The sequence below is a fragment of the Denticeps clupeoides genome, chromosome 5 (genome assembly GCF_900700375.1).
Source record: "Denticeps clupeoides chromosome 5, fDenClu1.1, whole genome shotgun sequence".
NCBI classification, from domain to species: Eukaryota; Metazoa; Chordata; class Actinopteri; order Clupeiformes; family Denticipitidae; genus Denticeps; species Denticeps clupeoides.
This window is the reverse complement of record NC_041711.1, coordinates 31,379,619-31,404,542: the sequence shown is the minus strand read 5'-3', so window position 1 is coordinate 31,404,542 and position 24,924 is coordinate 31,379,619. Positions and strand designations below refer to the sequence as shown.

General features: G+C 44.7%; 3 protein-coding genes across 6 annotated transcripts in view; 1 reads left to right on the top strand and 2 right to left on the bottom strand.

The window, feature by feature from the left end:
* znf236 (zinc finger protein 236) overlaps positions 1 to 5,746 on the top strand; it is a 49,449-nt gene extending 43,703 nt beyond the window's left edge. For both annotated transcript variants that reach the window (XM_028978785.1, XM_028978784.1), the window contains exons 31-32: positions 1,812 to 1,985; positions 4,790 to 5,746. In XM_028978785.1, coding sequence (XP_028834618.1) covers positions 1,812 to 1,985; positions 4,790 to 4,956 — 341 coding nt within the window. In that variant the 3' untranslated portion in view covers positions 4,957 to 5,746. The remainder of the gene's footprint in view (positions 1 to 1,811; positions 1,986 to 4,789) is intronic.
* A 363-nt stretch (positions 5,747 to 6,109) lies between these two features.
* Positions 6,110 to 19,238, bottom strand: LOC114789594 (myelin basic protein-like). Of its 3 annotated transcripts, XM_028978739.1 has the most exons (6): positions 18,966 to 19,238; positions 12,150 to 12,248; positions 12,025 to 12,051; positions 11,832 to 11,861; positions 10,224 to 10,310; positions 6,110 to 7,508 (listed from the first exon to the last, which is right to left on the bottom strand). In XM_028978739.1, the coding sequence occupies exons 1-6, from the start codon at positions 19,083 to 19,085 to the stop codon at positions 7,473 to 7,475; spliced, it is 399 nt and encodes a 132-aa protein (XP_028834572.1). In that variant the 5' UTR covers positions 19,086 to 19,238; the 3' UTR covers positions 6,110 to 7,472. The 3 variants fall into 3 exon arrangements, with proteins under 3 accessions (XP_028834572.1, XP_028834575.1, XP_028834574.1); XM_028978742.1 differs by lacking the exon at positions 10,224 to 10,310; XM_028978741.1 differs by lacking the exon at positions 11,832 to 11,861.
* Positions 19,181 to 24,924, bottom strand: part of LOC114789595 (myelin basic protein-like) — a 48,922-nt gene continuing 43,178 nt past the window's right edge. The window contains exon 4 of the mRNA XM_028978743.1: positions 19,181 to 19,505. Within this exon, the coding sequence (XP_028834576.1) occupies positions 19,216 to 19,505 (290 nt within the window). The 3' untranslated portion in view covers positions 19,181 to 19,215. The remainder of the gene's footprint in view (positions 19,506 to 24,924) is intronic.

Below are 24,924 nucleotides of genomic sequence, written 5' to 3'. Positions count from 1 at the left end.
CGAAATGTGTCCTCTGCTATTAACCATCACCCTTAGTGAGCAGTGGGCAGCCTTGACCGGCTGCAGCTCAGTGGCACCTTGGCGGGTCGGGATTCGAACCCGCAACCTTCTGAGTACGGGTCCGCTTCCTTAACCGCTGATTTTCATCTGAAAATTAGATACATGGATGAACTGTTGAGAACATCAAAATTTTATGCCACATCACTCCCCATCTGAGCCTCTTTCATTCACTTGTTTGTCATTAAGATTTAATAAATGAATCAATTGATTGATTCATTTGTTGAAAAAAATATATATAATTTGACAGCCTTTTTTTCTCTTAATTCTGGCAAATAATGTCACCACTGATTAAATGGCATGGGTTCAAATCTTTGTCAGGACAATTGACAGGGGACAGAATATAAAAGCAATGCATGTGCAAACAAAACAAACCTTCTTTTCCCTTTCTCTGTCTCTCTTTTACTTTTACTTATTGTCTTCTCTTTTCCTCATTATCATTATTTTTTCATTTTTTATTATTTTGCAAATTCACACTTTCTCTTTACAAAGGGTTATCGGTCATCACTCTGGTGAAGAGTGTTGGCTGAATGAACGGATGTGAAGACATTGGCGCACCTGCTCTACACGCACTCTGTTAGGAGAGTCACCAAACCGCGGCAGAGGCTGCCGATTAATTACACAGGGGCCACAACGCACACAGGATGTGCCGCTGGAACGGCGCGGCGGAAGCAGTCGCATCCGCTTAATAGGCTCCGTTCTGTGTGGGGCGTGAGGCGGCATCTGAGCGGCGGTCTCGCCCTCGGCTAATGGATCGAACGGCGCGTGTCTGGTCTCGCTAAACAGCAAGCAGGGAGGGTGACAGAGCCACGTTATCACATGATTGATGCTGTGTGCTCAAATATGAAAAACACTGACATTTTTTCAGTGGGCCGCTCTTTTCACAGGAGAAAATTAATTCTGTTCAGCAGATAAATGTGTGTATGCGTGTGTGTGCTGCTTATGAGGAGAATTCTAATTTGTGGGTCCTTTTTGAGTTTTTGATTGGTCCGACGTGAGATGTTGGTAATTGTCTGGTTGATGTAAGATGAGAGGGCAGGCCGCTTGGAAGAATGCTAGCAAGCTTGACGGCCAGTAGAGAACAGCAGGGTGCGGCGATCATAACCCCGCTTGACGCTCGTCGAGTGATGTTATGCCGGGATTAGCAAACATGGGGGAAATGGTTCCGAGGCGAAGGCTTGGAAAAATAGCGGGGTTTTTTTTTACCATGTAGTTTTATTTTGTAGTTAAAAACTACAGTTCCTGATCGTCATTGCTTTGTAACCAGAGGAGGAGAATTTATTCATCTGGCTGATACAGGAGGGTATGGGGGATTCTCGACTTGTGTTGCTTTTGTTTGGCAGGGCTTAGAAATCCTAGAAGGAATCTTAATGCGTTATTCCCTTCATGAACCTGTTTGTGCCCTACAGTATCTAAAGTGAGTTTTTTTTTTTTTTTAAGTGAAGTGATTGTCACTTGTGACATACACAGCAGCACAGCACACGGTGCACACAGTGAAATGTGTCCTCTGCATTTAACCCATCACCCTTGGTGAGCAGTGGGCAGCCATGACAGTGTGTGGGGGCGGAGCAGTGTGTGGGGATGGTGCTTTGCTCAGTGGCACCTCAGTGGAACCTTGGCGGATCAGGATTCGAGCCGGCAACCTTCTGGTTACTGGGGCCGCTTCCTTAACCGCTAGGCCACCACCGCCCCATCTCATGTTAAAGTTTTTCGTGAATGTTCAGGTTTACACGATGGGCCTTCCTTTCTCGCAGGTGAGCGTCCCTTCAAGTGCACCCAGTGTGACAAGGCCTTTAACCAGAAGAGTGCCCTTCAGGTCCACCGGGTCAAACACACGGGGGAGAAGCCCTACAAGTGTGAGGTGTGCAGCATCAGCTTCACACAGAAGAGCAACATGAAGCTGCACATGAAGAGGTCTCATGGTTACAGTAAGTTTCTCTTATTTATTTACGCACACTTTTTTAGGAACTTCCACAGCGAACATGATTTCTCTTCCTTACAGGCAAACATGAGCAAAAGTAAATACAGGATAAAAAAAAAAATCATATAAAACATGGTGGAATGTAGTGAAAGAAATGACAGACGGTAATCCTTTGAGTCTGGGTGTCCAAATTGTTGGAATCGTCAGATGGAAGTTAATCGGGCAGCATAATCGGGCATAGCATACTAAACACTGCCTGACGTTGTGTAATTCTAGTTAAAGGCACTACTAGCAACCCCCGGTGACCTCAGTGACCTGTATTTTCATGAATTACCCCGGCCCTAATCCATTTAAAGATTTGTGAATTAGCATTAATACTTCGATACTGATTCTTTAAATGGAAACCAGTTGGAACGATATCAGCAGTTCCTTTGTTGTTTTTGTGTGTGAACTCTGTTTGAATTCCTGCTTTGACTAAAATCCACCTGGGTCGGGCGATTGACTTAATCTCATAGACAGTCATGTTCATTTTTATTTTCTACTTTTGTGAGGGTCATGCAGTAAGTATGCGCTCTCTGTTCATATGTACCATTTTATTCTCCTTAACAGGGTAACCAGTCACAGTGACTAAAGTTCTCCATCCTGGGTATCTATCGCTTCATAGAGGCGCGTACGAGATCCGTATAGATTCCAGGGGAGGGTGGATTTTTTAAAAAATGCAGCTCTCGTCGCTTCTCTGCTTCCTGTTTTCAGCTCTTTGCAACAGCACATATATTTTTAGACACGCCAGAATGTTCTAAATAATATTCTCAAAAGCCTAATCTTTTTTTCTGTCTGCACAAGAAGAGTCTGATGGAGTTCATAAAAGCTCATTATGCAATTGTTCTGTGATTTCTGGGAAGATTTCTTTTTGCATGCATTTTTCAACCAGATGCCACCACAAGTATATTTCACACATCAGTCGCATCTTCAGTGAGTGATAAAACCATTGAGAAATTGTTTTAATATCCAACTTTCACATCAGATGATCCGATGTCTATGATGATCAAGTCTAGTGCTTGAGCAGGACCGTGAAGAATTGTGCTAATGATGCTATGGCTAATAAACACTGACTTTTTAAGACACCAAAGTGCATTTTAAAGCGTCAAACCTCTCAGACCAACGCATGATTGTTTGAACTGCGCTCAACCCTATTTTGAATCACAAATGATGTCTCATGTAGATTCAATCACCTTTCGCAATTTGAGTAATCTTGGAATATGGCATCATTCCATAATCCATTCACTGATTGAATAACCTGATCATTTAGTATATTCTGGTAGTCAAGCTGACCTCATTCTTTAGGAACATAACGTTGCTGAGCCCCTAGACCTGACCAACTGCAGCAACCCCAGATCATAGCCCCGCCCCCACGGGCTTGTACTGTAGGACCTGGGCTTGATCCCTTCACTCCATGTTCATCACTTCATCTCTTCTTATCCTGATGCATTCATCAAATCAGGAACAGGGTAAATCTGGACTCGTCAGTCCACATGAGTCCAAGACTCCAATCTTGATTCATTGTGGAAATGCTCAAACTATATTGCACAGTGGATGTGGCTGTGCTTTTATTGTGGTGAGCAGCGATGAAAGACATTGTGCAATATTACAAAAACTAAAACAAATGAGGAGAGGCCAGTTCCAGTTTAATGGAACTGGCCTTTGTGTGACTGTCCCAGCACTTCTGAAAGGTACTTGATCAGAGCAAAGCTTGATTGTGATCAGGGCACACACTGTGGTGAAGATTTGTCTGCCAGCAGGAAATGGAGTGTGTGTGTCTGTGTGTGAGATACTATTGACGTCAGATTTTTCCAGTTTTTCCTTCAGCATCTTTAATCAAACATGCTCCAAATTGGACACCTTTCACCTTCAAATGTAATAAGAAGAAGTGAGCTTCAGTTCATTTCATCAGTGGAATCAATTATGCAGGCTCACTGTACGAAGACGTTTCATTTGCTGCGCTCTGCTTGTAATATGGATCTGGTCTGTCCTCAGAGGCCACCCGTCCATAAATGCATTTAATAAGAGTGAGGAGATTGTCGCTGCTCGTGCTCTCTCCACCTCAGTCAGCTCAGGTCTTAAAGGTACCTACGTCACATGGATATATGTTACCTGTGTCCTTGGTTGCCTGATAATTGCTGCACATGGTGACTTTGTGACGTGCAACACGTACAATATTCTCATTAAAAAAGGGTGTCTTCATGTTGCATCATTTGAACACAAACCAACACGGTTTACTGCATTTCAGGATTATAAATAATTCGCTTCGATATTTGACCGCTATGAGCAGTGTCATTAAAAGACAAGAGTTCCTACGTGTTCTGGATTTAGGAATTTCTCAGAATGGTTGTAGGTTGTGATTTAATAAAATCTGCACAGCAGTTAAACAGTAAGACTCAGACTCTTTTTCAACTATAGCAGAATTAGACAAGGATTTTCTGTGACAATTTAAAGGTTAAAGGCCTGCTATGACAGAGTCATTACCATATTTCCAAAACTAACATCAAAATGTCAAGAAATGTGATGAAAACAGGTTAAATTGATCCATCCATTATGCCTTATCCTAATGCATGTAACATAATCCCAAAATGCAACACTCTGTATGTCCTCCACGGTCTCTCTTTATTCTTATTTTAGCTCACCGAGCCACATACAATTTACCCTCTATCACTGTCTCTGACTGTAGTTCACACACTCTCTGCAGCGCGCTTCAACTTGTCCTCTCCTCCTGTGGCTTCTTCATTCACACCCCTCTCACCACCTCTGCCTCAGGTCGCTCCCAATCCCAGCAGCCCCAGCAGCAGGCCCAGCAGGAGGACGTGCGGATCGAAGTGGATCTGGATCCAGAGGATGAGGACGAGGCGGAGCTGGACCTGGAGGAGGTGGTGCAGGAGCCGGGCGCGGACTGGCAGTGCGCCATACCCAATGTTTTCTCCTAGTTCCAGTCCCGCCTCCCTCCGGATTTATTATCGCTTCCTTCGTCAGCCTTTTCTGACAGCACGTCTGCACACATCCCCAGTGCTGCTGCATTAGACTGCCTCAATAACGGCTTCAGCAAGAGGAAAAAGACTCAACGTGGGGTCCACTTGTCTGATGTTTAGCTTCCTTTAATACGCCAATCAGAACGAGAGAGGTGAAGGACCTTATGTACATCACCACTGCACTTCTGTTTTAAGACAAATACCTGCACACAATGGTATGAGGATAATCAATTCCGAAAGGCAAGCTATATTTTTTCTATGAAACAGGAAGTGGCCTTGAATGTTGATGCATTTATTACTTTAGGTCGTTAGATCCTGTGGTATTCAGTTCTTACCATTATACTGTTCATGACAGATTCTTCTTTTTGAGCTGAAAATATCTTGCTTTGGCTGATTTACATCTCCACGCTGTGCTTAGCCTATTTTCTGCATTGTAAATATTGTATGATAGACTGGATATATTTTCTCTTTGCTCACATGGGGAAGCTGGTGTGAAATACGAACTGTGCAGGCTGCTTCGCCCAGTGAGTGCTTTTCTGTAACCACTGGACCATTGTACAGAGTTTCAGCTGTAAAGTTTGTTGCAGGAATGTATTTTGTAATCTACAAGATATTTAAACTTTTTTTTAGTAATCTGTACAAGTGTCTCTATTTATAACCTCTATGTGGTGCGTTATATTCTAACCATCATACTTTTTGGTTTAATTCAGGCACACAAACCACCCTTAATAAAGTGAACATAACGCTATAATGCATTCTTATGTTATAATTGGAACAAATCCAAATTTTTGCACTCAGAGGCCACTACTTTCAAAATGGCGCTACGCATGGGGTATCAGGTCAAAGGCATCATTATACACGTAAATCGATACAACAACAGTTGTTGTATCAGTAGTTGTCTGTATCTTGAAGGACTTTTTTTGTTGTAACTATTTCAGTCACCTGGACCTTTTAATGCTGTTTCAAATTTGAGGATCCCAATGCTGTACGGCATTTCCCAGGCACTACTGATGGCGTGTGTTTAATATAAATTTAATATAGCTCTGTGCACCTCTACACCTAAAAGCATTCACGGTCTTCACTGTGAAAAGAATTGAGAATGGAAACTGAGTGTCTTTTATGATTTTTTTTTTTTTTTTTCTTCATGTGTTTTATTTCAAGTTAAGAGGCTGGTTGTACATCATTTATGACAGGTACATGAAGAAGGACCCAGGAAGTTTAATATACATTCGCAGGACGCACCATATCACGCACAGAAAAACACTCAAGCATACAGACGTGAACCGATGGGCACAGACAGGTATTGGAAAGGTTACTCAGGCATCGGCGGCTTCTACACAGGGGCTCGGCATCCGGCCACTTCCTCTGGACCTTCTGTCTTTATAAGTCCAGGTTAGTTTGGACCAGCAAAAGAAGCTCTGTGCTTGGTTAGTTAACGTCACCAAAGTTTTGCCACTCAATTTTAACACAGCACCATGTTTTATAGATTTGAATGTGCAGTACTGGTTTAAAATAAGAAATAGGATGATAAGAGGCCAGTGCTGAGACAGACTACCTAGTGAAGTACCAGTAAAAGTTCTACATCTGAATCGAAGTCATGGTCTGCGATTCATTGCGGGAAGCCCTGCGTCGGTTTAGTAAGAAAAAGCGTATCTCAGTTACGGCCAGAAACAGTCCATATCCATTATAACAAACCAAAAAAAAAAAAAAAAGTTAGAAAAAATATATAGCTATGCCCATTCAGTCGGTTACAGCGGATATGGAAGGACAAAATCAATTTTAGGAAGTTATTTCTTAGATACCCTGAATTTCCACCACCCGCAACTGATGCCCAGCCCAGGCCATCCCGGTATACGAACACCTGAGGGTTGCACGTTGAAGACGAAACAAAACTCCAGCGTTAGCAGGAGTGCACGAGCTGGTGGGGGTTTAGGAAACGGCCGAGCGGAAGACGCGCTGCATGTTACGGTTATGACAGGAGTACAATAACTTTAAGCTCTGACATGCACTAGTGTACAAGGTGTCACAGAAAGTTTCACAGACAAACGCCACGGGGACACAGACATGCAGCTCATCCAGGACTGGACCAAGTCACATCAAAGGTCTGGAGCAAGACGGTTAACTCGAACCGACCACGGTCCAGTCTGTTCTGCCTTCGGTTAATTCAGTCAGTGGACACGCAGACAGGGAATGGGAGGTGTTTAGGACGCGGGAGACCCAGGCTGGGCTTATGTGGGAGCAGTTCAACTCGCTTTCTACAAAAAGTCAAATGGACGGCGATGGGGGGACAGATTGTGTTGGCACCTGCCGTCTGCAAGGGACGGTTATTTTTCAGGTTAGTGCGTTAAGACAAGCAGGAAGACGCGGCAGTTTTGGGGAAAAAAAGCTCAAAATCGAGAAATCTTCCTTGGTCTTCTCTTTCCTTTTATTTTCTCCTCCCCCTTCTTATCCTGTCATCCGATGGCATTGCATCCTCAGCGTTTGGATGGCGAAGCGGACCGGCTTCCGCCCTGAAAGAGTCACAAGAAGACACATAAAGACAAAAATTCTGTCTGTTTGATTCACTTACTCAAACGTTTCTTCTGCAAAATGGCGCTCGTTCTTTAGCACTATCGAAGCCATTCGGGAATTTTCGAATTGCATAAATATCTTCAGCATGATTTTGTATGGAACAGGTCTATTTGAATGATAGGTGGGGAAGCTCGAGGATGAAGAGGGTAATTGGATTCAGGTGTTCCAGTCAGTTTGGATGCGGCTTTAGCCACGATGACGAGCCAAAACGTAAAAAAAATAATAAAAATGTAAAGATCTAAAGCAATTTCTGAGGAAGCTTTCACAGAAGCTCTCTAAGAGTGTTAGGAAAGGATTTTCAGACTGACGGATAAACAGAAATCCAGCACCACTGCTCCTCTCTCTATGGCAGGCGTCCCACAGTCACATCTACATTAGAGGTGTCTTCTAGAAGCGTCCTCGAACAACTGACTAAGAAGCCCTTCAACCCGGTTCCTTCTGCATAACTTTGCATGAATAGGGATCTCTGAACCTGGAAGGTGCCAGTACCTCTTGGTCCACATGAAGCTGCTGTAGAAACAAGGGAAAGGTGCATGGGACGTTGCCCTGGATATACTGCTACTGCTGTCATTCGGACAAGAGGGTAATGTGAAAATAATAAAGTGCAAAAACACCAAAACCAATTCCCCGCACCAACACACACGCACGTCTCAGGGTCCTGGGCAGTTTGCAATTGGAGAGACTGTTTCAGGGACCCTGTGGTGCAAAAATCAAAGAGCCAATAGGTCACACACACCACGACAGCATAAGAAAGAAAAAGTGACTCTGAGAGAAGAAATTTCCCACCACAGCAATGCAGCATGATGCAAATATGCATGAAAAACTACCTACACAACATAATGAAGTGATGAATAGTAAGTATACTGTTAAATATGCTGAGCCCCAAAACTGAATGCAGACAATACTGAGTGTTACAATATAAAAATAATAATATTGAGTGTTACAAGTTTTACAATATAAGTACGCTGTCAACGTAGATGTGCAGGTCCATCTGTATTATGTATTTTCTCAGTCTGCATACGTAGGACAGACCTGGTCTATCTGAAATGTAGAAAAATGATCTACAGATTTTGCCCCTCAACCCTCCCTTAATAGAAAAAGGAATTGTTGCATGCAGGGACACCAAGACATGTTCAGCTTTTCCGGGGGGAGGGAAATGGTTCATCCATCCCAGACTGATTGTAGATGTTTCAAAAGAAAAATGCATGATTACAGAAATGTGAAAAATGTGAAATAGATTATCCACACTACAGTAAATCTCCTCTGCAGAACAGCGCCATATGCTTCCAGCCAGTCCAGCTGGTACCGAGGCTGAGTACCATGGTGTGAAAACAGTACATATATGGAGCAGAGCATGAAATCCCAAATTGTGTGTAAACCTGATCAGCTTTTCAGCACGTTTCCTTTCTTCTTTAGTGGAGAGAAACAAAGGTGGAGGCTTAATGTAAAGACATTTGTAATGTTACATGTTTTCCAGTCACTTTTATTTCATTGGAATATAGAATGGGAGCTCATTAGCATATGCAGAGTGCGCATGCTTCAGCATGTCGTTATGCATAAGTGATCGGGAAATATCACAGAGTCACAGGCAGATTGGCTAATTAAAATTTTGAAAACCCTAGAAGGCGGATATCCAGAGCCATGGAGCATTATCTATATGAGACAAGCACAATAGATCCTGGGTTTCTCTGCGTTATCTTGCCGAAGAGCCCGCCATGCATTTATTGATGAGTCGCAAGGAGACATGAGGAATCTCGGGAGAAAGGGGGATTGTATAAAAGGCCTTAAATATGGGGGCATTTGGGGTTTTGTGTGGTGGGTATACGCTTAGTCATGCCTGCACATAACAGCTGAAGCAGCCTTCCTGAGTCTGTGAATTTTGGATTTATTTGTGGATTTCAAATTGCACAGTCATTCCCCTACAGAGCTGCAGATGCTTTTATTCTGCATATGCTCGGTATTTGAAATGCTCCTACTGACTGAAAATAAAATGCCATAACTGCACTTATATATATATGCACTTATATATATATATATATACACACACTGTGCATGTAAACTAATTTATTTGACTAGTTTTTAAGACTAAAGATATCATTCAGAGACAATTCAGAGACGGGGAGTGACGGGGAGATGATTAATACAATGGGAATTTAAATTCAGTTTAGTATAACTCAATAGTTCAGTTTGGCAACTTTTAATTTTTTTTTATATATGGTTGCGCCTGATGAAAAAAAATCCAGACTCAGGTGCCCCGTGGACACGTGGCGTGTTTGGGCGCCTTGGCTGCCCCGATCTCAAATAGGTTGTGGAGCTCAATATTTAATTTGAACAGAAGCCGTTATCTTGCTGGGGTGCCAGAGACATTCCGGTAATAATAAGATCCCCGGGATACTGTCAGGCTGCTGTCCTCGGCAACAAAATGCTTAGTCCTCATAATATTTCCTCGGAAAGAATGCTAATCAAGGAAAAGAAGTTGGTGAGAAGTCACAGAACCCGCTCAACAATGGTCTCCTGGTGAGATTCGACTGAAGGCATATGGCAGAAAGTGAAAGAGAGAGAGACGGCGGTTAAGAGCATTTAATTGCCTGAGGGTTTTACTCTGGAACCGGGTGAAAACTGCGGAAGGAAAAAGCTGGGCCAGGCTCATTTACCATTTTGAAGATCTTGGACAAGGTCCCCTGGCTTTCTCCAGAACGAGCTTTCTGTCCCTTGGCAGATCCCTGTGACTTCTGGTTGACCTGGGTTGATGAAGAGAAACTTTGGATGAAGCTGAGGTTCCCAGTGTGAGGCATCACCGGACCGGACCTTTCACAGAGACTCATCAACATGCCCAGCATGAGTCCAGCATGAGAGACAGCGGCCCCGCCCAGGCCAGCTTTCAAAGTCACACATGGTCACATTTAACCAGCTAATATCAGCCAATTTTTATATACACACTGCTTTATTTCACGTCCACTTTTAGGCTTTAATCATCTTCTAAATATTTACTCCTTCCTCATGCACTTTATGAAAAGTGTCAGGCCGGAGTTTTTTCTGAAGATTTAAGCAAAAGACGTTTAAAGAACTGGTAAGCAATTACATTTTTTATTACAAATAAGTATTAATTAAAAGTAAAAAAATACATCAAATCATATTCTTCAATAATCTACTGATTCAAATCGGTCAATAATACAATGGTGCTAAACACCTAATTTAACAAGTAGAAAGATGCTATTAAATAACTTTAACTTTAGAAGGGTTCATCAGTAAACAGGAGGATGAGAATAATGACCCCAGCAGAGGTTCTCAGGCCTTTCGTTAATGGGTGAAATTCGGTTGATAAAATCATATATGCTGCAGTGTTCTGCTGTTGAAATTTAACATCGGTTGTGGGGTATGTGCATATTCTATAGCTAATGCACTTATTTTTATAAGGCTGATATTTCTGATTTCGGGTAGGCAGCCCCAGTCCCCACTAATGAAAATGATTATAGCCATTATAAAGCTCATTCATAATTCATTATGTTCAGAGCAAAAGCAAAGTCATTGAAAACTGGCCCAGGGAGTCATTCTGATTGTTCTGCGGATTCTGGATAGAGCAGATCCCTTAACATCCGTCCAGAATCCTAACTGGGAGCAAGAAAAATGTCAGAGTTATGAACACCTCCGCAGTCTCCATTGACTGAGTGAGCTCTGTAGTGTCTGTGGCTGCAGAGGGAGCTCACAAGGCTGTAAGAAAGTGAAAAAATCAACATGCACGGAGAAACACGAGGGGAACTATAGGGGAATGCATGCAATATTTATTCTGAAAGACGCTGAAGCATCCTGATCCCTGCAAAGCCCTTTCAGAAGACATCCATCCACCTGGCCGGGATCAAAGGGGACCTGCTCTGATTAAAAATGCATGACACTGGAGTGAGTTGAAAAAGTGCTTCTGACAATGATTCTTGAATAGGTATTGACTCAGACACCTCCCCCTCTTCCTGTCAAGCCATGCCCAGCTCTCACCCACGCCCACAGTTCCCGTCCAGGAGGTATTAAAAAAATGATACTAATAAATGAATGGGAGTGAGAAAATGCTGTGAGGGTTAAGCCAAGTCAGCATGACCAGAAAACAGAACAGGATGGGGACAGGTTCAGCACAGGCATGGCTGGGTGAAGGAGTGGACCGGGTGGGGGTGGCTTTGGCCTTTCTGCTCACTGGCATTTGTGGAGTTTGTTAGTGGCCCCCACACTTATGAGGTTAGATGAATCTTTAAGCCATGGTTTGGACCACCTACCAGGCCTAGCTTTGCGGTGAGTCCTCGCCACTGGACGGGAAGAGAGACAGGGACGGGGAAATAAAATAGTTTGGGTTAAAAGAAGGAGAGAGTAGTAGGAAGAGACAGAGAGAGAGAGTCGGTGGTCGCGGAAAGACGTGTGTAGGTTGAGGTGAACGTCAGCCCATGGAGCGTTAAGATGTGCGATGCTTACCCTCGACTTGGGAGGAGCAGGAGACACCTGCGCAAACAGAGGTGAGAGGTAAACCTTTACCATGTCCACACGAGACATGGACCTGCAGCATTATTCATGGAAGGAGCGGCGGTTGAGCTACTCACGATGGTCCTGAAGAAGTGCACCACTGCATTCTCTCCGCCACGCCGAGGGGAGGAATGGGTGGGCCTCTGGGGAGAGGAGGACAGACCACGGAAGGATCCCTGCAGAGGGCGGAGCAGCACAAGCGATAAAGTACAGGCGGTTAACTCCTCCGAAAGTCTTCCGGTGCATGCCGGATTTGTGCCACGAAGCAGCTCGGAGGTTCCTGGGTAATATGAGCCGTACCCTGTTCATCCAGAGTAGTTACAGGGACGGTCCCCACTGGAGACACTCATGGTTCTGGTTACTAGGCTACTACCACCCCACCACATCTACAACTCCTGCTCTTCTTCCATATTCGGAACATTCTCTGTGTGTGTGTGTGTGTGTTCTACCTTGAGTTATGTTGTCCATTTTCATGCACTTTACGTTGTACGTTGCACCCATTAGCGTTGTAATGCCTGGGTGCCACCAGCTCGGGTCTCCTTTCACCCACGCAGCCACAAGCGGAACTGAAGGTGATTTTTGGTCAAACTTTTTTTTGTCTTGACCACATCCTGCCACACACTGCAGTGAGGGGGTGCAGACTTTCTGCCTTGGTGACCCGTCGTGCTTCGGAGAGGAGCTCCTTACTGGGCTTTAAGCCAGATGATAAAGAGACCAGGTCACCTTTCGGTCACATCTCAAGCTCTTCTTGCACGTAGTCTCACGGGTACTTGGCACTTTTTCGCAAAAAAAATATTTCCAAATATTTTTTATTTAGTCTCAAAGAGGAAGAAATGAATCAATCAGTTAGTGTTACTGATACAGTTAATATTAGCGCAATGGACGCTATTTTCATTGTGAAGCACAGCACACGGTGACACAACAAAATATGTCCTCTTTATTTAACTATCACCCTTGATGAGCAGTGGGCAGCCATGGAAGCAGTGTGAGGGGACACTTAACCGCTAGGCCACCACTGCCCCACGCACTCAGCTTAGGGCTTATTTGCTAATGTTGGGTCAAAGGTCCCCTCAGCATTTACATTAACAGATACCACAACAAAGACGCACAATGACGGTTGTGCATGTGACATATTGACGGGCGTGTCAATCATCAGTCTCCTCCGATTTAAGACTGTTGTTGATCACTAAAGGTTTTGTGAGACAGAAATAATTACACACCAAGACGTCTGACCTTACACCAATGAACAAGCCCCATACCAGGAAAAATGACAAGCCTTGTCAGGCATTTTTGGAATTCCTTTCTTCTTCTTCCTGCTCGAACCGCTTTTTCGATATTCTGCAGTGGCCAGCGAGGGAGCTTAAATACATTTTCCATTTTCCTGATTAATGCTGGCTGGCTGCTGGTAGCCTAGTGGGTAACACACTCGCATATGAATCAGAAGACCCAGGTTCAAACCCCACTGTGTCCCTGAGTGTCTCCAGGGGGGCTGTTCCTGGTTGTAGGGCGTTCTGGGGCTTACAGCTAAATGCCGTAAATGTGACGCCACAAATCCAGAGACGAGAAAGCAGCTCACATTTCTATTCACCACAGATCACACACCCGGCCAGTCTCACACTTCCCTCGTTATTTATGGACCAAGAAGCTGGAGCAGCATGAGCACCGAGTCCTGCTATCGTTCCAGCTTCTGCTGATAAGAAAAGCTAACAGCGGATGGCACATGGCAGATCATAATACATCTTGGTCCAAGGCGTGGAGGACTGTCTTGGGTCAGGTGTTACTCACCAGAACGGAGACGAAGTCACAGAAGAAATGTCCTGAGTGGATTGTTTTTTTTGACAAAATGGAAATGATTGTGACACAGGTTTAAATGCTGGAGCATTCATCGTTCGGTGAAAGAAAACTCCCAACATTCCCAGGAAAGCAGCTCGGAGGAAAAGTAAACTGTTGGTGAAAGTTTGGTTTTTCGTGCCCTTCTAATGGTTTCTTGCTCTGAGGACGATTCGATGCTTGCCTGATATTGAAGTGCCCTTGAAGAGCCATTTTCAACTGGAAGCACTGTGGGCCACCTATACACAACGAGATGGGGGCCACAAAAGCTCAAGTACTCTCAGATTCCATGGGGGTGCTTCACTTAAATGACTGAAAATTCTGAAAAAACGGCAAAGACCTCACCTGCATATATAACAGCCCTCCCCTGGGTTCACAACGAGCTGTACAACGGCCATCAAGCACATCGAGCTTTTCTTGCTGCACGACCGCCCTTGTTGCAGAGCTCGTGCATGTTTACGGGACGAAACCGAACTGCACGTTTCCAGAACGGAGGAGCCACCCCACCCGCAAGTGGCCTCGTTCCCAATCCAAATCATTGCAGGGAGAACAAGGGGGGGATTTCCACCCGTCGCTTGAAATCAACGGAGAGTCTCTTTCATCCTCAGCGTCGTCATTAAGAATCAGAACGCCGACTGTGTCCAGTCAGATGGTGGCGGTCTGAAGTGGACCCTTGCCTCTGATGAGAAGCTGGAAGTTCCCCGAACGGCCGACACCGACGTCTCGAGGGACCTGATTAATCCTCGCAGGCAATGGGGGTCAAGCACGGAGCTACCCGAAGTTCCAACAAATTGATATTTCGTCTGAAGGTAGACATCTATCGATATTCCATCCATCCCCTCGGAGAACCGAGAGTGGTGTGGCGGCGAGGACCGTTATCTGTCTCTGGTCCCCCGCCACCCCAGTGCCACTTCATTTCCCTGGCAGGATGTGCTCTAAAGGCAATTACAAGACGAGCAGCATTTCTCCTGCCGGATGGGAGGTCGTTTTCAATCGTTTTCGCTTTTTATGTACGAACCCTAAACAAAAGCCAGGCATGAAATACATTGGCAAGCAGCTCAAAAGGGTTCCGCTCAGGAAAATACCGGTCCTGATGTAATTTAGGGGGCTGACGGGCCTTGCAGTGGGCCCAGCACAACAGCTCGGGAACGTCAGTAGGAATCACCGTCACCGCCAGGGCCGAGCGGACGAGCTGTCGCCGCAGCACACGGGGACACGGCGAGGGAGGCAATCTCACGTCTGAGAATTGCTTTAACGCTTTCACTCCCCAAAACGTGTCCGTTGACCTGCGTTGGAGTAATGGAGAAGTGAGAGCAATTTAGAGGGTTCAATTACGCACCCCAAATTCTACATCCAATACATCGACCAGCCTTACAGCGGGATTTATTAGACACATTCATTACATTGGTTGCCTCATGCAGCATTCTGTTAAGGGGGTGCCGTTTTGATCATTATGAACGGGAGTTCCTAAAGTCCCCACGACTTTGACCATGGCGCTTTTGGGGCTAAAAAAAAACGAAGCAGAGAGCAGCATGATTAGTGTTCTAGTGTAATTTTTTTCCCCAAATCAAATCAGGTTCTGGTGTTAAAGCAGCATTAAAGCGGCTGTTTGTTAATGCAGACTTGAAGCTGCGTGTGGCCACAGGTGTGCTGTTATCGAGCTTCTGGCTGCGCGCCTTTGAACGCGTCTCAGATTGGAAATCAGATTTTAGAAGTGGAACAGCTCTTATGCAACAGTTCCATAAAAGGTGGAGGTCTGCTCACACCTCGACTCGTCCCTTAAGTGCCCCGCTTTTTACTGAAAAGAAGCTCTAACCTTCCTCGGGGTTTATCCAGGCTGAAATCTATTATATTCCTTGGCGAGATGAGACCACAGTTACATAAAAGCATTGCAAAAAAAAAACAATTTTAAAACATTTTCACTGGACCAAGATAAATATATGCTGTCGATATAGATTCATACTCATTTCGCCACTTGATTAGTTTTCCGAAATGCATTTCATAAAATGACTACTTCATGCATAACAGTTTAACTTAATAAAATTATTTTCCATTAAGGGTAATATTTTATGTATTTTTGTAAGATGCCTTTGCCTAAAGCATTTGCAAGGGCAAAACATTTATATGTGGAGAATTAAAATTCCATTCGATTTCACAGTTATTGCTGTGCAATGGACAATTACTCAGGAGCCGAGTGCAAAATAAATTGTAATAAAATGCTGCCATTTGCACTAATTTACATTTTGTTGTGAGAAATACAAACATTAGTGAGGTGCATTTTGCTTTGCTTGGCTTTCAAGTTGAACAGGCATTCTGTGCAGAGTGGAATGGATCCTGAAGACACTAAACCTCTTCCTGTTTGTGACTTCATTGCAATGATTAACCATTATAAAACTTGACAGTAGGGCACAGGGGCAAAAACGTGGTTATAGGCAGCAAGCTCTGCAAATTATAAAAAAAAAAAAAAAGAGATAAAAAAAAAGATTAATGCAAGGAAAGTAAATAATTAAGATAATGGTTTGTTGTTAGACCTCTTTTAATCAATACCCAAAAGAAGAAAAACAGAATGAAATGAGGTTAGGAACAGCTTAATGTGCTAGTAATTACAATGCAGAGGGAATACAGAATTTCACAAGCCATACTTTTATTATAAGAAAGCATTACAAAAGGGACACAATTGCTTACACACAGGTGAGATCCACATACAAAAATGCCTTTCAGACAGACACATTGGTAGAACCTGAGACATGTTTTCACAAAGCTGGCTTTTTAAGACCTCCATTCCACAAGCGGGAGGCCCAGAAAACGTTGGTAAAAGCCCAAAAAGAACCGTTGGGATCCACCACTGGCATCATTCGACACAAAACCACCAGCTCTGTTTTCTTGGCAACAATGTCAAAAAGTCGATGGACAATAATATTGTGTTTTTTTTTTTTTTCTTCTTGCAAATATGTCTGGTCACAAATAAATCACCCAATTTGCCGTGATTTACGAGCCTAAGTGTTAAAGCCATAAATCAGATAAATGGCCTGTGTACCTCTGCATTGCCACAAACAACTTTTTTATGCCCTTGAATTGGCATATTTACCATATGCTTTTTATTTTGATCAGATATTGATCCTCATAAGGAAGGTGTACTTGTGTTACAATGCTCTATCATGGAGTAAAACACACATCCAATTCAGTATAGTTTAGCTATGGCACAACAAAAACAAGGTTCGAGCCAGACAATTTTTTATACACACACACACACACACACACACACACACACACACACACACACACATTATATACTTGGGAAGGTCCCATAAAATCAAATTGCATATTTCCCAGCTGACTTTCGCTTGCCTTGGAGTGGCTTAATACAAGGAAAGCGACCAGTCCTGAGATGAAACCCCGTGCAGACCGGCTTTTGGTAAACACACGCCAAGCCTCCTCGCAGTTTGTTCTGAGAATGTTGCCGAAAAAAAGGAAAGTGAACAGCCACAATGAGCGGTACGCAACCAAAAAAAAGAAAGAAAAAAAAAAAGAATATCCGTGGATGCTCATGTGCAGAGTTGATAGATAGACTTGAAACTGAAAGTCATTAGGTGAATATTTTAGCAGTGGACAATGGTTTGGCAAGCAGGTTTAAAAAAAATCCATCTGCAATAAAGGCATAGTTTTGGTTGGAAAATCAAAATCTGTTAAAATAAACTTTTAAGTAATAAACTTTCACTTTTGCGGATGAAGTTCACGGTGCAAGCTAAGAATCTTGAAAAGTTTTGCCCATGCTTTTTGAACACGTCAGCAAAAGTACGCCTCTCATTTAAACCATCAAATTATGCAACCAAAGTAGTTCTGGCACAGCAGTGGAAAATAGAAATATTCCAGTCATTATAGTGAAAATGTGATAAATATGATCGCTTAGAGTCACACACACAAAGAGAGAGAGAGAGAGAGGCTTTTTATACTCCTGCGGTGATACTACAGAATAGTGCATATTTCTACCCAAACGTAGACAGTAAATGTTATTGTCAGGTCAGCAGGGACAGAGTGACACTGATCTGTGCCAGACATCACATCGTTTCTGTTCTGAAATCGCCGTTCATCACAATGGAGCTCAATTTTGGCCTCAGCCTCCACCTGACTGTGGTCTGTCATTTTTTTTTTCTTTCGCTCTCCAGCATAGGAAAAGAAATAATAAAAAAAATCAACTCCTTCAGCAGACTTTGGGAAGTAGCATTTGTGCAGCTGAAGAAAGAAGGCAATGTGGATCAACTGACTCCAATATATTGTTATCTGCAGCAAACCTGAAGAATGCCCAAAGAATACTGTATATATATATTATTTGATTTACTCCTAGAATATACAAGATACACATGTGCAGCTAAATGCATAGGTGATGCATGCCTTCCTTTTACTACCGGACTGCCCGAAGACACAGTTGCAAATCATTATTCCTAATTATGCGCAAAGATGCAGTTTGTTCAATGTTACACAAGACTGGTTTGTTACATTAGGCTAAAAATACAATTACAGTCTTCAGTACTGTACTGCAGCTATTTTTGAAAAGGAAAAACATAATATATCCAAAAGCAGAAATAACATTTCAGTAACACGTTACTGTTGGCTACCGTATAATGATCACACATGTACCGAATGTGACTGGTGAGAAGTCACCAATCTTACAAGGCATTTCAAACTCTGAGGTTTCACTAAGGTTTATGAATAATGTATCGTAAGATGGCAATACTTAATACTAAAGGTTGAAATCATACATGTACAAACCCTGATTAACCACGCCCATATATATATATATATTCCAGTGTATATCTGTACCAATCACCACAACACATTAAAATCATGTTTTTTTTTCCAGCCCACGATCAATGTGTGTTCATCACACAACACAAATACGACAGCAATTTCAAACAAATACTTTGATTCACCTGTAGCTGTTTGTGGCATCAAGCAAATGAAAGAAAAAAAAAAAAAAAAACAAAACACCCATGAACAAAAGTGGATAAACAGTCAGTCAATGATAAGAGTACATTTACATCTTAACTCCTTCTTTTCCTCACCTTGCCCTTCCTCTTCTTGTCCCCTCCAAAGAACTTTCCAATTTGGTCCAGGACGCCAGGGTTCTTCTTCCTCCGGCCCAGCCCGAAGCCAGTCTGTCCAGAGGTTCCTGCAGTGGCCATGTTGGTTATGGGTTGAGTCGGGGAGGTGGTTTGTTTAAAAAAAAAAGTGAAGCTCTATCTCTCAAACGAGAGAAAGCAAGTGAACGAAGGGGGAGAGAAGCAAGCGAGAGAGAGAGAGAGAGGGGGCCCGCTAGTCTTCGTCCTGCTCTGAGCCGCACTCCGAACCCACGCCGCCGTGCTCCTGGATGGTCTGCAGCTCGTCGGACTCGGAGGGGCGGTCTTTGAAGGTGTTGTCCTCCCGGCCCGGGGCATCTCGGGAGAAGAGGCGGACCAAGTGGGGGCGGGGCCCGGCATCGTTGGGGTCAGCTGTGCTGGCCACGCTCCAGGGCTCCTGGGGACCCGCTGCACCCGTGGAGTCAGTCACCGCCGTCCTCTTGGAGGGGCAGCCATTGTTCTGGTTCACATCAGCCTCAGTCAGGCCTGCGCAGAAACAACAAGGGTTATCTATGGACTTGGGCCTGGCACACAGCGATGGCACCAGACAATGCGGGCTTTGTCCGGCCTGTCCCCGCTCCGCCGGAGAAACTAGCAGAAATGGATTATGGCATTCTGTACGCTACCGTCAAAGATGCGATGAGGTGACACAGTTGGGGGGATTTGCGGCCTGAACACATTTCCCCATTCTCAGACGAGATCCGGTTGACCAATGACTACGGAATATACAATTTCGACAGCGATTATGAATAATTTATCCCATTTTTAACTGCTGTGTAGACTGCTGTAGAAGGTCATACGGCTTCAACCGGGCCACTGAGTTTGGTCCACCAGGGAGACCCGCTCTCCCAGTTCAACAATGCACGTACTGTACCGGGTTCGAATGGTGCAGCAAAACACTGGAGAATCTGCATGCTAATATTTTCCCCAACAGTGGCCCTTTGTGCGGTGTGCATAGTTATTTCTGCGGAACAATGGGCCCAGTGTCACTAAAATAACTCCTCTAAGTATGGATTTTCAACTCCGATGCACGGTGACACTTATCTGATTTCGGAGCTGCTGGAGGCGCCGGGTGTGGTCAGGTCAGAGCCTCGCCATCCTGCTGGGTGTTTGTCACTTCATTTAGTTCCGTCGCAGGTTTGTGTGTTCAATTACAATTTATTCAATGGGGAAAAAAGCTGTAGCACTCCGACGGGAAACACTCAGGGGGACGCTTAGGCTTGTATTGACCCTGAGATCGAAAGTCCCACATCAAACCTGATCTTAAAATGCCATGGAAGCATCTGAATTTAGAACTTCAGAAATGAGTCTGTGGGCTGTACTGTAGGCAAAATTACAGAATTAAGAAATTAGAGGTACTCGAAGACACTGATTTGTGTGATTTTCAAGGGGCAATAGCTCTTGCTACTCTCTGACAACAGCTAATTGGAATCACATTTCCTTATTAGTGCACGACTGACCCGCCACGAATCTCTTAATGCCAAAAATGGTTTTAGCCTCTTAACCTTGAGAAATAATTACACTACTAGACCTACAATAAATCGTTAGAATAGTAAAATAGTACAAAAGACTTAAGGTCATTTGGTGCGGATGTAGCATTTACACTTTGTTCGTAATCCTGTCATAATGCTGCACTTATCCAATGCAGCCATGTTCACACACAGACCCGTCCTCATTTCAGCATAATCAGCCTTCCTTCTGAAACACAGCATTCAGTTGAGACCCTGAAACTAGAAGCAGGAGAGATGAGGGTGTCCAGCTGCTGGGATCAGTGAGCTGAGCAGGCAATGATGAGAGTAATAAAAAGTCTAAAAGACCCTGATGGAGTGCCTGCTCTTCTCAATGTTCCCCATCCCAGCACTGAGTATTGGACGCCGTCCTCCAGCAAGCAATATTCCGGCGCCCATCCATCACCTGCCCCACTCTGCGCCCAACTCATTTCACATCCACTGTGAAACACCAAATGCCCCCTTTTCTGACTCAAATTCATATTTCCCCCACCGCTTTTAACCAGAAAGATCGCATTAAAAGCTCCCCTTGCTGTCCGTGTCCTGGGCGGGTGTGCAGGAGGCCGTGGGGACCAGATAAGAGAGCTGACAGAACTCCGCAGTCGTATCTGAGCTAATAGAGAATGGACAAGTTGCCTGCGAAAGTAAAGTGATTGTCAATGTGATACAGAGCAGCACAGCACACGGTGCACACAGTGAAATTTGTCCTCTGCATTTAACCCATGACCCTGAGTGAGCAGTGGGCAGCCATGACCAGCGCCCGGGGAGCAGTGTGTGGGGACGGTGCTTTGCTCAGTGGCACCTCAGTGGCACCTTGGCGGATCGGGATTCGAACCGGGGCCGCTTCCTTAACTGCTAGGCCACCACTCTCGGGATCTGCTCTAATCCACCAGCCCCGTTATTGGAGAACGCGCTTCCCTCTGCACCTCCGGCCTCGCAAAGTCAAATGACAAAATCCATCAGTCAATCAGCAGCCGACGGCTACATCTGTGGTCTTTGTAAAGATCTTTCACTTAAGATGAATTCTTCAAACCAAATGAATTCTATTTCCTCCTGTCTGGATCCACCAGGTGAGGTCCCTTTCAGCTACATCTCATTATTCATGAGACAAATGGGAAGGCCTGCATGAAAATGGCTGAAAATGGCTTCAGTTCCTTAAAAAGAAAAAAAAAGGGTCAATAAGTCTGGACTAGTGACGACAGCGATTATAGTCACTAGCCAAGTGTCATGATGACCCCGTCGTCACCCATGTATCCACTGCCTCACTGGCCACATGCAGCTGAAGACTTACACAGAGGTGTATGGAAGGACAAACAGGTCAACATGTGTCCATCCATGAAGTGGATGCCTATGGATCTCACAGAAGCCTGCATGTGAGGGTTCTTCCGTGCTCCATCCTGTTGCAGGATTCACTCCCCCTGGCTCCCTGGTTTTAAAACTTCATCTTCTGGGGATTATATTAGCAAATTGTCCAAATGTACTTTTACAGCAGTGTGAAAAATGTCAAAATCTTCTGGAAAGGCCCTGGATACCTAGTGATAACACACTATGACACAATATTAACATCTCTACTAAACCAAAGGGGGACAAAAATGGTCCTAGATGGTATAACCAGTGTTAACTTGCTGATGCTGCTATTTTCAGCACAGTAAACATTGTGTTGTGCTGCTAATGCTTCAGGGTGGTAGTAGCCTAGTGGGTAAGACACTCGCCTATGAACCACTAGATCCAGGTTCAAACCCATTGTGTCCCTGAGCAAGACACTTGACCCTAAGTTACTCCAGGGGGGACCGTCCCTGTAATTACTGGTTGTAAGTCGCTCTGGATTATGGCGTCTGATAAATGCTGTAAGTGTTCTATCGCTAGAACACTGCTTCGAATAAGAACCCCCACAAATTATTATAAAAATCAGTAGCATAAGAAAACACAACTGCTCCACCATAAAATGTCTCAAGTTGTGCTGCTGATTTGTGCAACTGAGGCGAGGCACAAGTCGTCAATTAAAGCCACCTTAACCAAATCAGACAATAGTGGTGACACGGGATGGCCCTGTACAATAATTTAAATAATTTCCGTCGCATATGAAACATGCATAAACAAATATGAGCCCCATTTCACCGAGTGCACTGATGTCAAAGCAGCGGCCCTCGTAAACAACGCTGAGCATAATTACGGCGCAAAATGATGTGGCACGGATGGCCTCGGACGCGCAGAGATGAGAGCCGCGGCTCTATTTATCTTCCTGTAACCTCCAGGCCCGGCTACGGCGGCGTGCTGGGAACTCGGACGGCCAGTGAACGCGGAGGCCTTCGCAGCGTACGGGCGGCCGCCGTTCTAATGAGAGCCGATTGCCTCGCGCAAACGCTAACGGGCGGGGAAGGGGGAGAACGCGAGAGGACGTGATTACCACCCCACTTCATCTCCATTTAATCCCCTTTCGGTTCTCCAGAAACATTTACATTTACATGTACAGCATTTACCAGACGCCCTTATCCAGAGCGACTTACAATCAGTAGTTACAGGGACAGTCCCCCCTGGAGACACTCAGGGTTAAGTGTCTTGCTCAGGTACACGATGGTAGTAAGTGGGATTTGAACCTGGGTCTCCTGGTTCACAGGCGAGTGTGTTACCCACTAGGCTACTACCACCCTGTGTTAAGGGCGGCGCTGAGCTAATGGCGACGAGCGAGATCGGCGGGAGAAAACACGAATAAAACAAAGTCTTCTTATTCGCCTGAAAAGGGAGCAGGACGGCATCGGGAGAAGAGCGGAAGGTGAAAAGGTGTCACATCCTCGGCCAGATGAACCAGCCCTGGAAGGCGCAGACGGGCTACGTTGCACCCACGTGCAGGAGAAGACAACGGAGCAGGAATGTGGGGAGTGGGCCTGGCCCTCTGGGAGCCCTTCCCTTGCACCCTTGAATGCAGAGACCGCCCTGGCGTCGCAGCACTGCTTCCACAATTAAGGTGATGGCAACAACAATGCAGGCCATGCAGAGAAAAGCAGTGGGACCTCAGGCATGGGAGGCATCCTCTGTGGCATGTGGCCTGTGACCAGGACCTCCCACCCGGGCCCCGAATGATCTCTGTGGAGCCGCATTCATCGCCATTCGCTGGCACCCACAGGGCCGTCTGGGGAAAAAAGCAGCTTTCTGTTCTGCGACTGGGATCCGGCAGGCGGGCCGTGCCTTGCCTGTATCAGAAGAAGAATAATGAGAGCAGGTCATCTCGGTCTAGCCTCTTGATGATTAAGATCACATTGGTGTCCGTGACATTCTCACTTCAATCAGTAAAATCTCATATGTTGTTGCCTCAGTCTGAAGTTCTCAGCGCCGTCTGTATAGTTATCTGCCCGTGTCCCACGTTTGCACTTTATGTCGGTACGTAACTTTGTTAAATGGTTCCGGAGAAACGTCGTTTCTGTCTAACACGCATGTAACTGAACTGACAATGAAGCTCAACTTGGAGTTCAAAGCGTGGAGATTTTCAACACAAGACGGAGAACAGAGCTGGTGTGTGTGTGTGTGTGTGTGTTTTCGTGTTCTACTTAATGCCCAGACTCCTGTTGCCAAGTGATGATGGAAGCGCTGGCCTCGCGGTGCCTGGGGCTCTTCGCATTGATGTGTTTACAAGCCAGGAGGACTGGGCTCTCTCTCTCTCTCCGTGCAAAGCACACTGAGAATTTGCTGGGGTTGTTGTCAGCTCACAGGTAAACTGAGCGGGAGGAAGACGAGGGGGGAGAAAATCCATTCACGGCCAGATGCACTGGCTTTCTCTCGTCCATGAGGTGCTTCTCTAATCTGTGTGTGAGCATCTCTCTCCCTCTCTCTCTCTCTCTCTCTCTGTCACAATGTGGACAATGGCAGCTTCAATGAACAACAGAGCATCACTTTCAACCAGCACTGCGCCTGTACAATGGCAACTGTAAAGCATACAGCAGTAAATCATCTCCATGGCAACGGCTTTTGTCTCTTCGAATCACACTGCCGCCTTTTACTAACTTAAACAACAGTAATTAATTTGACCTCCGTTTTCAGCTTTTACCTTTTTTCCTGGGCAGCAGAACTGCGTGAACTGTCTGCTCGCGCCGAATTTATTTTTATACTTTTTTTTTTTTTTTTTTTCCTGTGTCGCAGTGCAGAGATGCTTTCTATGCTCACGTTCATGCAACACGTGCATTTTTGTGAACTGAAATGAATAAACGAAAAAAATGCTGTCGTTTCCTTTCATAGTGTTAAGTGATATCATTATAATGTATTTTAAAGTATTTTATAATGTATACAGTGTGTTTAAAATACATTAACAGCTGGTTGCTGTTGTATAAAATGTCGTTATGTTACATTAATGTTAAAGTAGTGTTAACATTACAACTGTTACTACACATGTATAAGTTTTACCT